Source organism: Notothenia rossii (assembly GCF_949606895.1).
Source record: "Notothenia rossii genome assembly, chromosome: 8".
NCBI classification, from domain to species: domain Eukaryota; kingdom Metazoa; phylum Chordata; class Actinopteri; order Perciformes; family Nototheniidae; genus Notothenia; species Notothenia rossii.
In genome coordinates, this window is record NC_136906.1 from 58,558,994 (window position 1) to 58,573,613 (window position 14,620).

A 14,620-nucleotide genomic window follows, 5' to 3' on the forward strand; every position below is an offset into this window, starting at 1 on the left:
TGGGATAAGCGCTGGCTCCAGTTTAACTTCATAGTGGGAATTAGAGCTTGTTCCTGGTTATAGTTATGGTAATTTCAGAAAACTTCCCCAGCTATCATGCGCAGATCTATCAGCAGACTGGGACATCTTGTACTACCCTGCAAAGTTTCCTGGTGGTTGTGACACAGCAGTTATATATCTGGCTAATTTCCCATCTCTGTAAAAGACACTTCCTACTCACTAAAGTTCCTGTGTACTTTTTTAGCAAGTTCCGACTGCTATTCAGCAGTAAGGGTGGAATATTTAAGCACATTATGTTCCTCTTATGCCGCCCAGGGACTTTCAACGTGCTGACTCAGGCACAGTGACCTCGCCCCAACAAGGAAATCCCAGACTGTTTCAAAGTGTGAATGTTCTGTGTCTTTCTCAAGTCTGGGTGATGACTCTTATCTCGTCACTTTTGTGCAAGGGAGAAATTGTACTTATTTTTGACAATGTGGAAACCCCGTGGAAGGAAATCAAACCAGACATAGCTGTTTATATTCATAAAATTATTTTTTATTCGGAACATTTTCTTGTAAATAGTGTTTAAATTCACACAACATTATGTACAGGTACAAAAATAATATCTCTGTATTTACAATATATTACACAAGTCTCGTCTGGAATATACACATTGGTATATATTTATACAGTAAGAAAAATATGGAGGACGTGGTCGCGCTGTGTTTTGGGCGCAGATCGTTCTGCGATCCGGACCGGGCTCGACCGGACCGGGCTCGACCGGACCAATCGTTCGCCGTCTCCATCCATGTTCTTTTGATCCCGGGACCAGGCTTTTTGGATATGGGCCTGGACGGGGAGTTGATTTGTCCCTCGTTTTTGGGGGGGGAGGGAGGGAGGGGGTGGTGGCGTGGCTGGGTGACCCAGTAGCAGCTTCACTTGTGGTTCTCACCACTGATCGGACGGGAAGTTTACTTTCCAAACTTTATGTCATCGTACAACTGTGGGAAAGAAAAAAAAAGACGTTAGGAACCCATTCTGTTGAAGACAACATTATATGAAATCTTCAGGTGGTATATCCTCTGAGGAGCCTGATTCAGAAACGTACCTCATCTTCCGATGTGTCCAGATCCTCCATATCGCTCGCTTCTGATTCACTTTCGGGCAGTTCCCTCAGGTATTGTGCCGTTTTCTCGTAAAGCTGGCTGCGGATCTCTTCGTTGTGGCGCCCATATGTGAGGTGGTAGGGTGTGAAACCTCCGTAGTTTAAGCAGTTAACATCGGCGCCGAGTTCAAGGAGGCGGCGGACCAGAGCGGGGTTCTGGAGATCCACCGCCAAGTGAAGCGACGTACGACCACTGCATTGTTCCTGAAAGAAACAACATAGAGAAAAAAAGTTAGATTTTTTGTGCTTCTTTGTGAGTTTTTCCTGAAGAAAACCATCTTCAAAACTTGCTTCCTTTAGTGCTAATGAAACCTACCTGTGCGTTAATATCTGCTCCCAGCTGAACAAGGCTTTCAACCAATGAAATGTAGCCGTTAATGGACGCCATGTGGAGACAGTTATGTCCTGTGAAGAGGAGAGAACATTTCGTTAACCAATTCAAGAACTGCTTAAGTGAACAATTATAAATGTGTCTTTTAGGGTTCTATTTGAACTTACCATTGTAGTTGGGGAAGGAAACCATGGAGGCGATTTGGCGTTGGCAGTTCTGTGTGATGACCCCGAAGCAGGCGAGAGAGCCCCTCTTGCAGGCGATGTGCAGCGCCGTGTTGCCGCTGTCGTCGGCCACACACGGGTCACATCCGGCCTTCAGGAGCCGCTCCACTAACTGAGGCTGCTCGGTGATCACTGCCAGGTGGAGAGCAGTCTGCAGAAATCACATTTACAAGTTAGGTTTCATCATTATCTTGACTTTAAAAAAGGGAATGTGTGTGTGTGATAAGGAGTGTTTGTGTTCAGCTGGTGATCAATCATTTTGAATTTACCTGTCTCTGGTGGTTCTGTGCTTTGAGGAAGGGGTGATTGTGAGACAGCTTGATAATCTGATATGCATGTTCTGTGGATTCATGAATGATGGCCAAGTGAAGAAGCCTGTGGGTACAGAACAAAAGAGAGATTGGTTAGTTAAAATAGTACATTTTGTAAAATAAAATCAAGAAATGTACGCTCAGAGGAAGTGGTTTCAGCCAAATGAGAAAGAACAAAGTGCCAGCAGTGGATGGTTTCGCAAGAATGGAGTTTTGTCGGGTTATTTCCACCAGTTGTGGCTTGAAACATCTGATGCTTTATCAGTTCCTGGCAGAGCGCCAGGGACTTTCCTGAACGCGCACAGCGGACTTTAGCACCGCCCAGACTTCGCTCTCAGCCAAAGAACACACTCTCACTCACACTCACACACACACACACACACACACACACACACACACACACACACACACACACACACACACACACACACACACACACACACACACACACACACACACACACACACACACACACACACACACACACACACACACACACACACACACACACACACACACACACACACACACACACACACACACACACACACACACACACACACACACACACACACACACACACACACACACACACACACACACACACACACACACACACACACGCACACACACACACGCATGCACGCACGCATAGGGTACGCGCTTTGCTGCATACACTTTTAAAGGCCTCTAATTTTTGTGCAACTTTCGAGAATTTCATGCTTCCTTTTGCAGCTTTTCCAATGCATGAAGTTTAAACTGCTGCGTTCGATTGGAAAACTCTGACTTGATGTAAGCACAGAGAAGAAATGCGTACTTGCATAATTAATAATCTACAGAAAAAAGAACTTACGTGTCACCATCCTCGGTCACTGCAGTTCTCCACGGCTCGTATTCCTGTTGGATCTCCTCGCTTGTGTGTACAGACATCCCCTCGAAGTCGCTCACCAGCTCGTCCTCCTTCATGGAATCCAGGCCGCTGTCAAAACGGTCCTCCTGGCACGGCAGCATTTTGCCGTGCTTGGGCTCCGTGTTGTCGAAGTTATAATCCATTTGGTTGTGGTTCAAAACTCTGTGAATGTCCATGTTTACTTTGCGACTGTCAGAAGACACAGCTCCGTTATGTCCAAAGGTCAGGGAAGAGTGGTGCCGCTGAAGGAGGCGCACTCGGTTTTGTGCAATTCGGTCGGGGCGGGGCTTCAGTGGGGATTTCCAATTGACTTATCTTAGAAAAAGCAAGGGAAATCACACAGGGCTTGTGCTTTTGTAAGAAAAATCCCCCCCTAAAGACTCAGAATGAAAACCTGTAGTTTCCTATTAGACACCATTTTCACCTGTGATGTAGGTTAGGGGACATGTCGTTTTTTGTGCCAATGAATGATACACCATGGGTATGAATGAGAGGGAGACAGCCCCTAAAAGGTTCTTCAAGAATTCCCTTCTGCGTTGGGGGAATTATCTAATTTAGGTGGCTAACCAAATTAGAATTACTTTTTAAATATAGTTTCCATTGACTTACTTTTGGCCTGATTTGGCTAATTTAAACTTGTTTTAAAAAGAGAAAAGTTTCCAATAGTAAATTCAGTTCACTATTTACACTGAATATGAACTATGGCCCACTATTTACCACATTGGGTTAAAATATAACTGTGGCTGTCCTAACAAAATAAAATTAACTTTACTTGTAAAGCATATTTATATGTAACGACAGTCTCATATCACTAAATGTAAGCAATACATGTTATTTAACAAAAATGTTGGCCTTTGTTATTTGCATTCTTTGTCACCATTAAATACTTTTACAGTCTCCAAAGGCATGAAAAGCTTTTTTATTTTATGTTTTATTTCCTTCAATTCAATGTATTGTATGATTGTGCAATCATACAATACAGTCAACACAAGCATCAGCATCTTCATATTTATTTACATTTGATAAAAAGTAAATATATAAAAAAATAAAGGGGTCATTTATAAACTGTAAGTCAACTTAAATGAATACATTGAAAACATGAATACAATTATTTTAAATAAGGATAAAATAAGTTAACGGGCATTGTTTTTTATCTGTCTCTTAGATTAGTAAGAAAAGCATGACATAATTGGGGTGATTTTGGAACATGCAACCAAATAATATCATTATTATGATTAGATATGGCACAGAACAGCGTCCCTTTGTCCTGAGGCAAATTATTTTCTAACAGAAAATATGTGACCAGTATATGTATAGGATTTGCATAAATGACAATAGTGCATGTGGTGAACACACAATATAATTCACACAACATGGTAAGAGAAAGAAAGCTGCCAGTATTTCAAAACTTGTGTCTGCACACTAGAATGTGAATTTACGCATCACATGGAGAAGAGGGGGAATAATTTATGTTTCCTCGTGGAGACTCCCTTATGAAACCAACACTGCATGTTCCACAATACAATGTTCTGGATTTACCCGTCTAGCATTGCACATCATAAATAACACCCTCATGGAGATGAATGTCTGCACACAAATCCCGTAAAACACTTTTTTATTGAGAAAATGCATGAGATTTGATAGGAATTTTCAATATGTTCCTGTTTTAACGGTGACTTTCCTTATTCCTGTTACCTAATTTGCCTTTTGTCCTAGTTGCTTTGAGGCAAGTCTTAAGGAGGAATTTCCTTTCTGTTGCACAACATTATAGCAAAGTGCGTGACAGAGCTACCTGTCTGTGCTGCCCTGACATTTAAAATAAAAAAACTCCCAGGATTGCTTTTGTTTACATAGTAAAGGTAGGCTTGGTGATTACATAGCAACGGTATTCAATAGCAGTGCCATAATCACACCTCTATGGGGCGATACCCAGGCAAATACACTCCCAGTATGTCTCTGATGTCATGTGATGTCACTTCAAATGCAGCCTACTTATCTCTATGTCCATGAATGCGTCACATCAGACTGATTTGTTGAATTCCAAACGTACTTTAATCTGAGGCAAGGAGGCATCTTAGTACAAACTATTCCTTTTTTTTATCTTGTTGCTAAGATTGCGTGCTTGTGTGTATATGGCCAGATATTTACCCCCCACAGGAAATACTGGGACTTCCACTTAACATCGTTGAGATTTTCTTTTTTGTGCAAGTCTTCATGTCTGCACTTGACTTGTGTTTACAGCAAGTTGCTATGGACAACAACTGCTGAGAAACCAGTTCAGTGTCAAGTGCTGTACATTGCCCTCTGTCTGTGTGATGGAAAAGTACCACTTATCTGCGTCAGTGTTAACCTCAGGCGGCATTACACCCTGTTGGTGAAGTGCTAAAGTCATGAAACTCTCCCCTTTACTGTATTGATCAGCTAACACCAACCTCACCCTCATTTGGGATCTAAGGCTGTTATGCTTTGCTGGTACACTGCCAGTTTATTAATAAGGAAAAACTATGCCATCTAACACAGCAGATCTTTAATCAAGAGGGTTATGTTAAGTTTTCTGTTCAGACATTTAGTGTTGATTCAAATGTATGACGACTTTGGAGTTTGTAGCCAGTGTTGTTGGTCAATTGTATGCTGTTGCTACGTCCACCCTCATTGAAATAAACTGAGGAAATATCCTTACTAATCCCATCAGCTTAATGCAACGGCAGCCTAAGTAAGTGACCATTATTTGAATAAACAAAAACAAATCAAAAAATTGAACATTATAGCCATAATGAGTATGATTTGATACAGAGCTGTTGTATTAGACTGAATCGTTGCATTTGGTTGGATATTTTTTACCTGTACACAATAAACTGGTAACTGAATTCATAATAACACCAACCAAATAACATAATGACATTATTTGTTTTCAGGAAGTAAATGGCATTTCAGTTTTTTAAAAATTATTTAGCAAGGGTTTATCATCAGGTTAACATACTGATGATGAGGAAGTAAAATAAAGCATTAATAATACTTAAATGACATCATGGTTAAATTGTTAAACTGAAACACTTGTAATTTCTGGAAGGCACTTACACTTTTCAGGGAATAGTTTGACAGTTTTGGACATAATATGCTTATTCACTTTTGTCGAGAATTAGATTAGAAGATTGATATACTGTAGCCTAATTATGGAGCTACAGCCTGGAGACAATTAGCTTAGCCTAGCATTAAAATAGTAGGCCTACGCAGGGTGACACAGCTAGCCTGGCTCTGTGAATGGGAAGAAATAATACAAGCACCATATATCACATATCTACTTTGTTTAACTTTCAATATGAACAGAATATGTGATCTTGTGAAGTATGAAGGCATATTGTTAAACTACTAAAAGAGTTCAGCCAGCTGTTTCTGCCTGGTTACAGTTTTCAGCTGCTAAGTTTTCAGCCACCTCCATCTAGCCTATATTCATATCCAATTAGCATACTGATTTCACTTGTGCCTTTTTGAGTAAAGATTAAACCATTAGTGATATAATGTATTACTGGGGTTTAAGAAGTGCTGGTATGTGTATTATTATTGTAATTATTTTACAGAGCTGGATAGCTTTTTTTCACTGCTTTCGGTTTCTAAGCTATCATAGCTTCCTAGCTCTAATTTCTTCATTATCATGCAAGCCTGTATCTTACTTGTCCCTTTTTGTACCGACCAAACTAAAGTTTTTGCAATGTTACATAGAGGGCTGATAACGTTAGCCGTTTCCACATGCTTCCAGTCTTTAAGCTACTAGCACCCTGTCTCTGACATGACTAGCATACAGACAATAGATATTGATTTTATCATCAAGTGAAAGGAAAGCACATTTTAACATAGAACTATCTTTCTAAAATTCTCCCTTAAATGATATATCTTTTGTTTAGACACATGTTAAAGGGTCACACACTGTGTAAGGCACACATTCAGGTGATAACATTTTAAATCTGTAATTTAAAGGTCAGCAGTTTGTATTCTTGATCTGCTTACGACTCAGCTGTCTAAATATAGCTTCAGGTTCCCAGATGTCCCCGTGTCATTCATGACTACTTCCCTCCTGTTACAGAAGGAAGCGATAACTCCATTGTTACAGTAATCACTCAATGCACACCAAGATTTTACACAAACTTCAACCACTATGTTTTCACTACGTGTGGCTTGGTGAAATAATGTGTATTTTACTATGACATGTTCACACATTGCTGTTTCCTATGATTTGCATTAAATAATGGGTAGGCATGCTTGCTGTTTGAGGATATGAGTCAGGTCTATTTGTCAGAGGGATTTTCACCACAGCCATACTTTAGGAAAAGATAACAGTTAATGTGATTGTTATCTGGTATAATTATATTAGCATGCCTTTTAATTCGCATTTGTTCTGCTTTACATGAGGAGATGACATGAATGGAAGTCATAGTGTGTGTGCCCTTTATTTTTGTGACCTAGTCCCATGATCTCATTCAATATGTAGCATGGATAAAAGTACAAGGAAGGCCATTAATAAAGTGTGTTTCCAAGAACAAACACAAAACTCTGTACAAATAAAATAGCTGTTCCCTTTCAATGGCATTCAATGGTTTTGCGATTTTGTGGTGGGAAAATTGTGTTTCAAAATTGTACTTTTGCCTAAGCTTGATTGAAACTTTCAAACTGAGGTGAGGTCCTCCCCTTCGTTGCCTCGGTTTCACGCTGAATGTGCAAATGCATATTATTTCGGGTAAACGTAGGTGTTTTACTGAGCAGGGGTAATACCTTTATTTCTCTCCCCAGGCATTCCCATGGTGTTATACACACAAACACACCTACACAAAGGCACACACGGATTATGTGTTTGCAATATGATCTGTTTTCCTACTGCCACCAGGTATTTCTCATGGTCACTATAAGGTTTAGGATTTTTGGTTAAGTCTTATAGTAGCATGAAAAAAACACGAACGGGTTGGTTCATCTAAACTATAATAAGAGCATATTTCAAACCTTGTGTAATCTATACATATATTTTTTTGTAAAAGTCTGACATTCCTGAGTTTCTTTGAATGAATAGTTTGAGTTTTTGGAGGGAAATTCTCTTGTTTACATCCTTAAAGCTACACAAAAAGGGCAATGATACTCTCAGGCTTAGCATAGCAAAAAGACTGGAAACAGAGGGGAAGAGCTACCTGGCTCGGTCCAATTCAACAAAGGTGTTAAAAAGCTTGAAAATATGTGGTTTTATTGCGATAGCGACAAAGAGCAAGACAGTCAAGAAATAGTTCCAGCACTTCTGTACTCTTCTTGAAACCAGAACTTGACATTCAAATCAAAATCAAAATGAAGTTGATAATAAAGTGTTGAGCCACAAGGGATGCAGGATCTTTGTCAGGCTCTGCACATACAAAGAGCTCTATAATAATAATAATAATAGATTTTATTTTTAGGCGCCTTTCATGACACCCAAGGACACCGTACAATTTGTTAAACAAAAAGAGAAAACGCTAATAGGCAACAGAACATGATAAAAACACAAACAGCAAATCATAGAGGAGACAGTCAAGTGGACACAAATGAAACATAATGGGGAGCACGACAGTGAGTAAGCAGATTTGAACAGGTGAGTTTTTAATTGGGATTTGAATATGGTGATTGTGACTGTAATGGACTTAAGGGGTTAAACATGATCGTTGAAATTTGGATATCATTTATTGGTATGCAGATTGCTAATGTTGGGGATTTACAAACACTTTTAACTTGGCCCTAATTCAAATACATGCTGCTGCATATTGAACAAGTTAGAAAATTCAAGGGAGTCTGCCTTAGTTCAAAGAATATGAGATAAAAGCTTCAGAGACCCACTTCATCATGTTTTTTGATTGATCATTCAAGTGTAGGAAGCAAGTCTTCACTTGCATCTCCTCTCTTTAACACTTTATGTGATAATCTAACCAATGGGTTTGTTGCGAAAGATTGACAAGGCAAATGTGAATAGTTGTTTTTGCTATTTTCTTGATTTTTTAATTGTACAATGTTATTTTCGTTCAGATTGTATATTTATTATTATCTGACACTTTGGACACACTTGTTACTTTCATGCGAATAAAGCATGGTGAATTGAATTGAATCGATAGATCATCGAATTCTAAGAATACATAGTGTTTCCAATGAAGTCACAGCAAAATGAAACTGTATTTTCAAAACTGCATGACTAAAAAGATCTCAGAGAAAAAAAGATAGGGTGTGCGGTCTGGTTACGTAAGTATGTTTTGAGGTCAAAGATGTACATTGCTAGCACATTAGCCGCTTTCACACCGCAGGACTTGCCGTACTTTAGTGCCACGGCACTGAATCCGCCAGGGGGCTAGTGCCAATCGCATTCACAGCGCAGTACTTTCCCTGAGGCAAGATTACGCTGACGTCACTTCGTCTTCTTCTTCTCTGGTTTTACTGGCAGGCCGCAAAACCACTTCACGGCGAGTACAAAAAAAACCGAGAGAAGAAGAACTACACGAGGGGGGGGGGGGGGGGGGGGGGTATAAAGCCCACCCGCTGTAGGTAGGTAGGCTCAGCAGACAGACCGTAGAGCAAAGATAAAGTGTCACATGATTATCTACTAAATAGTGAATTCAGCATCAACTTCACCAAGATGAAGTTCATATCTTCCTAAGATACGTGTTTATGTCCCTACTAGAATCCGAGCTCAAATGACTCAAACCAACAAAATGTCCAAGCCAAGAATCATGTGCAACATGAGGCTGGGTTATAAGGGTCATTTACAAATAAAATACCCCATTATAACAATGGACTTTATCTCTATGTATTTATTATATATTACCCCCTCAGGCTGACTTTGGAAAGGACATTAACCGTTGTTTGGTGTTTTTCCCTTATTTATCTAAAACAAATGACATGATAAATTACTTGTGTTTATGTGTGTTAGACTTGTGTTTCTGCCCCTGCCATTGCTGCAAAAGGTTGCAACCTTGTAGATAAATTCAACCACCGACACCTGTCTGCTCTCACATTCTTCTATTCTGCAAATTTGGGGTGGGACACAATAAATAAAGCTTCGCCAGTTTGTTTGTTTTATTGCACAGTCAAGACATAACAATAACGGCATCACGCCGCTCAAGTAGCTTTTGCGAACATCGCTCAAAACATTTGGAGTTGGGAACTGCTTTCTGTAGAAGCTGCTGCATCCCATTCTCAGAGTAAATTGCCAGAAGCACCGAAACTTCCTCATCATTCCACCGCTCCGGTGTTGTAGTACGTGTGGTCATAACTGCTTTAAAGTACAAAAAAACTACTCGCTCAGGTGTGGATGTGGTTTTGTAGCGAGGAAAAAAATGACTGCCTAACAAAAAGAATTCTGAGTCTAACGGGGCTTGGTTTGCAATTCACCCAGCCAATAGAAATAGAATAGAAATTGGCAATCTTTTATCACCAGGTTCGTACCACCTCTCTAGCAAGGACTGAAAATGGCCAAAAGAGTTCCCGGCACTGAGTAGTTCCGGCGGTGTGAACGCGACATTAATGGTACTAACGGAACTAAAGAACCAAAGTACCAGGGAAAGTCCCGCGGTATGAATGCGACTATTGTTATCACAGTGCGGAATCTTGTGTAAGTGCAAATGCAAAGCAGTAAAAACAAATCAAAAAGCGTTCCAGAGATACTTGAAAAACAGGCCAGTTGAACATGTGGTTGGAAGTAAGGTGTCTTCTCGTTCTCCTACGTTGCTCTGTGTACAACTTTATTAATGGTCTCCATTGTGTAAGAAGCAGTCTCCACTCCGGACTGTGTGAGACTAAAAAAAGCTCAATGTTATGAAATAAACCACAACCAACTCACACTTTCTGCTAGCACACTGTACTGCCCCAAATAAAAATGAGACCAGCAAAGTTTCCTGACACACTTACAGCAGTGTGATTGATTCTGACTGGCAAGGAAATAATGAGGCTACAAGACAAGCCACAAATCGACTGAGAAAAATCTATCACTAATTAATATTCTCATATTCATTTTTGCGTTCTGGGATTTCTAAGCAGGTCTGTCAGCTCATGTGTAACAATTCAAAAGTCAGCTTCCTGTTTTATCTTATGTCGACAACACATTTGAACTTATAGACTTAAATTCAGCAACACATTACTCATAAGTGTCTTGTTATAGCAAGAAAGCATTTATGTTCATCATCAAAAGTATTTTTATTCCCCCTTGTATTCATATATCCAGTCATCCAACCAAAAATCCAGTTCCTTAAGAAGTTATCCTATCAATACTAGGAATGATTTCTGTTGATAAGATAAGAACCTTGGTTTTCCAACATTCTATCTGTCAGGACAGGTGCTGTCTATTTGCTGTAAAACAAAGTATCTGGGACACATCATTACAGATGAAATGGCTGATGATGGATGATGACATGTATAGACAGCGGCGTGTCTACAGTATACACAAGCTAACATGTTGGCTAGAAAATTCTCTTGGTGTTCAGATAAGGTTAAGGTGAACCTCTTTAGAGCTTATTGTACTCCTCTCTATACTGCCCCTTTGTGGGTCAAGTTTAAGAAGACGAGCCTCAAGAAGCTCCAGGTTGCTTATAATGACTGTCTGCGTATACTGCTTAGAAAACCAAGGTGGTGCAGTGCAAGGGAAATGTTTTGTAATGCACAAGTCAACACGTTCCATGCTCTCTTGAGAAATCTGATCATCTGTCAATTGAATGTTTCTCATAACTGTCATTATACTGCTTTCAAATCCGTGTCTCAGTGCTACTATATGTTTTCTTTTTTGTAATGTTATAACTGCTAGAATCCAATTCAAGACACTGGGACTTGCGTACCATGCTGCGAATGGATCTGGCCCTTCCTACATCCAGGACATGGTTAAACCGTACACCCCAGCACGTGCACTCCGCTCTGCATCAGCCAAACAGCTCGCTGCACCCGCACTGCGAGGGGGACCCAAGTTCCCATCAGCAAAAACACGTGGGTTTGCTATCCTGGCTCCAAAATGGTGGAATGAGCTCCCCATTGACATCAGGACAGCAGAAAGCTTACACATCTTCCGGCGCAGACTGAAAACTCATCTCTTTCGACTCCACTTCGAGCGATAGAATTGCTAACAAAGCACTTATATACTAATGAAGGACTGGCTTATCTAAAGCCAGTTGAGTAGCACTTGAAATGTTTGGCTCTATGAAACCTGATGTACTTACTGTACAGTATATGATTCTGTTTTCTTCCAGGTTGTATCTTCCTGGTCGAATGTACTTATTGTAAGTCGCTTTGGATACAAGCATCAGCTAAATGCAATGCAATGTAATGTAATGTAATGTAATATTATAGTGTTCTTAAAATAGTTCTCTATCTGTGTTTTTAAATGTTCTTTTTACGTTTATGTATGCACCACGACACCAAGTCAAATTCCTCGTACTAGACGATACCAGTCACCTCCGAGGAAACATTGGTATAACTGCCTTTTTTTATTTATATTTGAGTGTTGTATGTCATTTAATAATGGACCAAGAGTCTCTTTAAATAAAGCTGATGAAGATGATGTTGCAATACTAGAATAGGCCTATACTCAATTTTGAGCATTATAGAGCTACCACCTATCGAAGTATATGTCGCCCCCATGTGGTTGTACTGTGGATTGCAGACAATGGGATCGCAGCTCCATCTACCTGTATGTTGCCGAATAAGTAATGTAAATGCTCAAGTAAAGTACAAGTACCTCAATCTCTATTGGAATATACTACTCTTTCTGGAAAATGCTGATGGGATAACCAGCCAAAAAAATTCTGTTTCTGACTAATCCAGCAACAAAGCTACTTTATTAAATTGATCATACATACCACAAAACCATCCTATGTTTGACTTATATTAAGACAATGTCTTGTGTTACACATTTTCAGCAATGTTATGTTTAAATATGCAAATTAGGCATAATATGTATTTCATTTTTCTACTCGTCTGAATTTATTTTACAAAAAAGTTGAATCAGACCTTTTAGGATTTTATATTATTTAATTGTTTTGACTAGAAGGCATACTTAACATTTAAACAAGAATGCTGTGCTGGAATAAAGGAATGTTATTTTGTTATTTAATCAAAGCGCTGCAAAAGGCCTAATATTGAGTGAAAGACTGCACACGCATGCACACACTTCAAACTGTCAATCACACGGTATGGCAACCCCAAGGCTCCAGCCTCCCCCCACCCCTCAGTCTGTCCATCAGTGACAACCAGGTGAGTGAGAAAATATTCGAGAAGCAAGCCCTGACAGCTTTGGCCCTGAGGTGCTCCGATCATCTGCCAGTCAGCGAGCAGAAGCTCTCTGGCACCTCTTCCTCATACCCCTGCAGCTGCACACTGAGAAAAACCTGCTGTCTGCTTCCATTGCCAAAAAAAAGTTCCCAGACTGACAGTGATGATGCACTGACAGCATGTATTGCAGTCTGGACCTGCAGGACTAACACATTCTCATCACGAGTCGGCAGTCAGAACATGAGATTCCTCCTCTGTGGTACGCTGTCTACCTCTCCTCATTCCTCCACATCATCTTCAGCAGTAATAACTGTCTACTGTATTAGTATTAATATTGCTTCCACATCAAAAAAGCAACATTTTTTTTTTGTTTCAGTTTTAAAGATCATTAGCGATGCCCTTATGAAGGTTCAGTCTTGATTTTCACAAGTAACAAGACAATAACCCCAAAACTGTACCACGTTCTATAAGCCAACCTTTATAAATTGTAATAAATGACTTAATTAGTGGTATGAATCAATTACAGATGCTTTATTGATTATTTATAACTTAAATCAATAACAACAAATGCGAGTTTGTTTGTGAATGGTCTCTCTGCCATTATGACAGAGCTCACGCTTTGAGCACCAGGAAAAGCTATCATTATTATTATTAATGTTAATATGCAATGATAAAGGATAATACACAATGATAATAAATGTTGATATGAAGCCCTTCTATAATGAATTGTTATTGGGCTATGTTATTATTAATGTTCCATGTTTTAAATATTACAAAAAATAAAATATCTTATGAGGATTTCGAAAAGTAGTACCAATAATATAATAGTGGTTCAGTATTGTGCTGATGAACTCAGGAAAACAAACCAAGCAATATATTATAAAATGATGTCCAAAAACATCTATTTAGTTGTAGGGGAGAGGGGGGTAAATGGAGCTTGTGGGTAAGTTGAACCACCCCCTGTAACCAGGCAACGCCTTATAGTTGTAATCAAGTGACCAGAAATTATGCAAGCTCCACCCATTTCACATTGCCTGTGAAAGAGAGATGCTCATTGTGGTCTGGTAAGTAAACATTTTTACAAAAAAACGTTTTTTGCTTGTCAAAGTACATTTTTTTAGATATCAGCTATATCGGCTGTTATGTAAAAAAAAGTGTTTGATTGGTAAGATGTATGAAATTGTATCACCATTTGTATGATTACTTTTCCTTTTAACACGTTAAAAAAAAATCAATCAATTCAATTGAAAATAATATTTGAAAAACTAAGCTTGTATTTGATTTGTTATTTATTGTTTATAGTTACCTTTAAGCTTTGTTGTATGCCCTGGTTTGAATAGGTATGCCCAGGTTTGACCGTGGTTCAATTCACCCCCTGACCTGGATCAATTTACCCCTACACTTGGGCAAGTTGAGCCAAAATACTTTTTTTCTAAGAAGTAATAT

The 14,620-nt window shown here is 39.4% G+C and overlaps 1 protein-coding gene across 1 annotated transcript; it reads right to left on the minus strand.

The window, feature by feature from the left end:
• Positions 1 to 515: 515 nt before the first annotated feature.
• LOC307016439 (NF-kappa-B inhibitor alpha-like) lies at positions 516 to 3,169 on the minus strand. The gene is made up of 6 exons (XM_079645558.1): positions 2,867 to 3,169; positions 1,972 to 2,077; positions 1,646 to 1,853; positions 1,464 to 1,552; positions 1,091 to 1,351; positions 516 to 983 (listed from the first exon to the last, which is right to left on the minus strand). Exons 1-6 carry the CDS (start codon positions 3,097 to 3,099, stop codon positions 954 to 956), a joined length of 927 nt encoding a protein of 308 aa, XP_079501684.1. The 5' UTR covers positions 3,100 to 3,169; the 3' UTR covers positions 516 to 953.
• Between the last annotated feature and the right edge of the window lie 11,451 nt (positions 3,170 to 14,620).

Bases quoted from the DNA above. Each gene is read 5' to 3' on its own strand.
- LOC307016439 (XM_079645558.1), bottom strand. From the start codon at position 3,099: ATGGACATTCACAGAGTTTTGAACCACAACCAAATGGATTATAACTTC. The intron at 1,553-1,645 runs GTAAGTTCAAAT...TCCTCTTCACAG, and splicing joins TTCCTTCCCCAACTACAATG to GACATAACTGTCTCCACATG. The intron at 1,352-1,463 runs GTAGGTTTCATT...TGTTTCTTTCAG, and splicing joins GAGCAGATATTAACGCACAG to GAACAATGCAGTGGTCGTAC.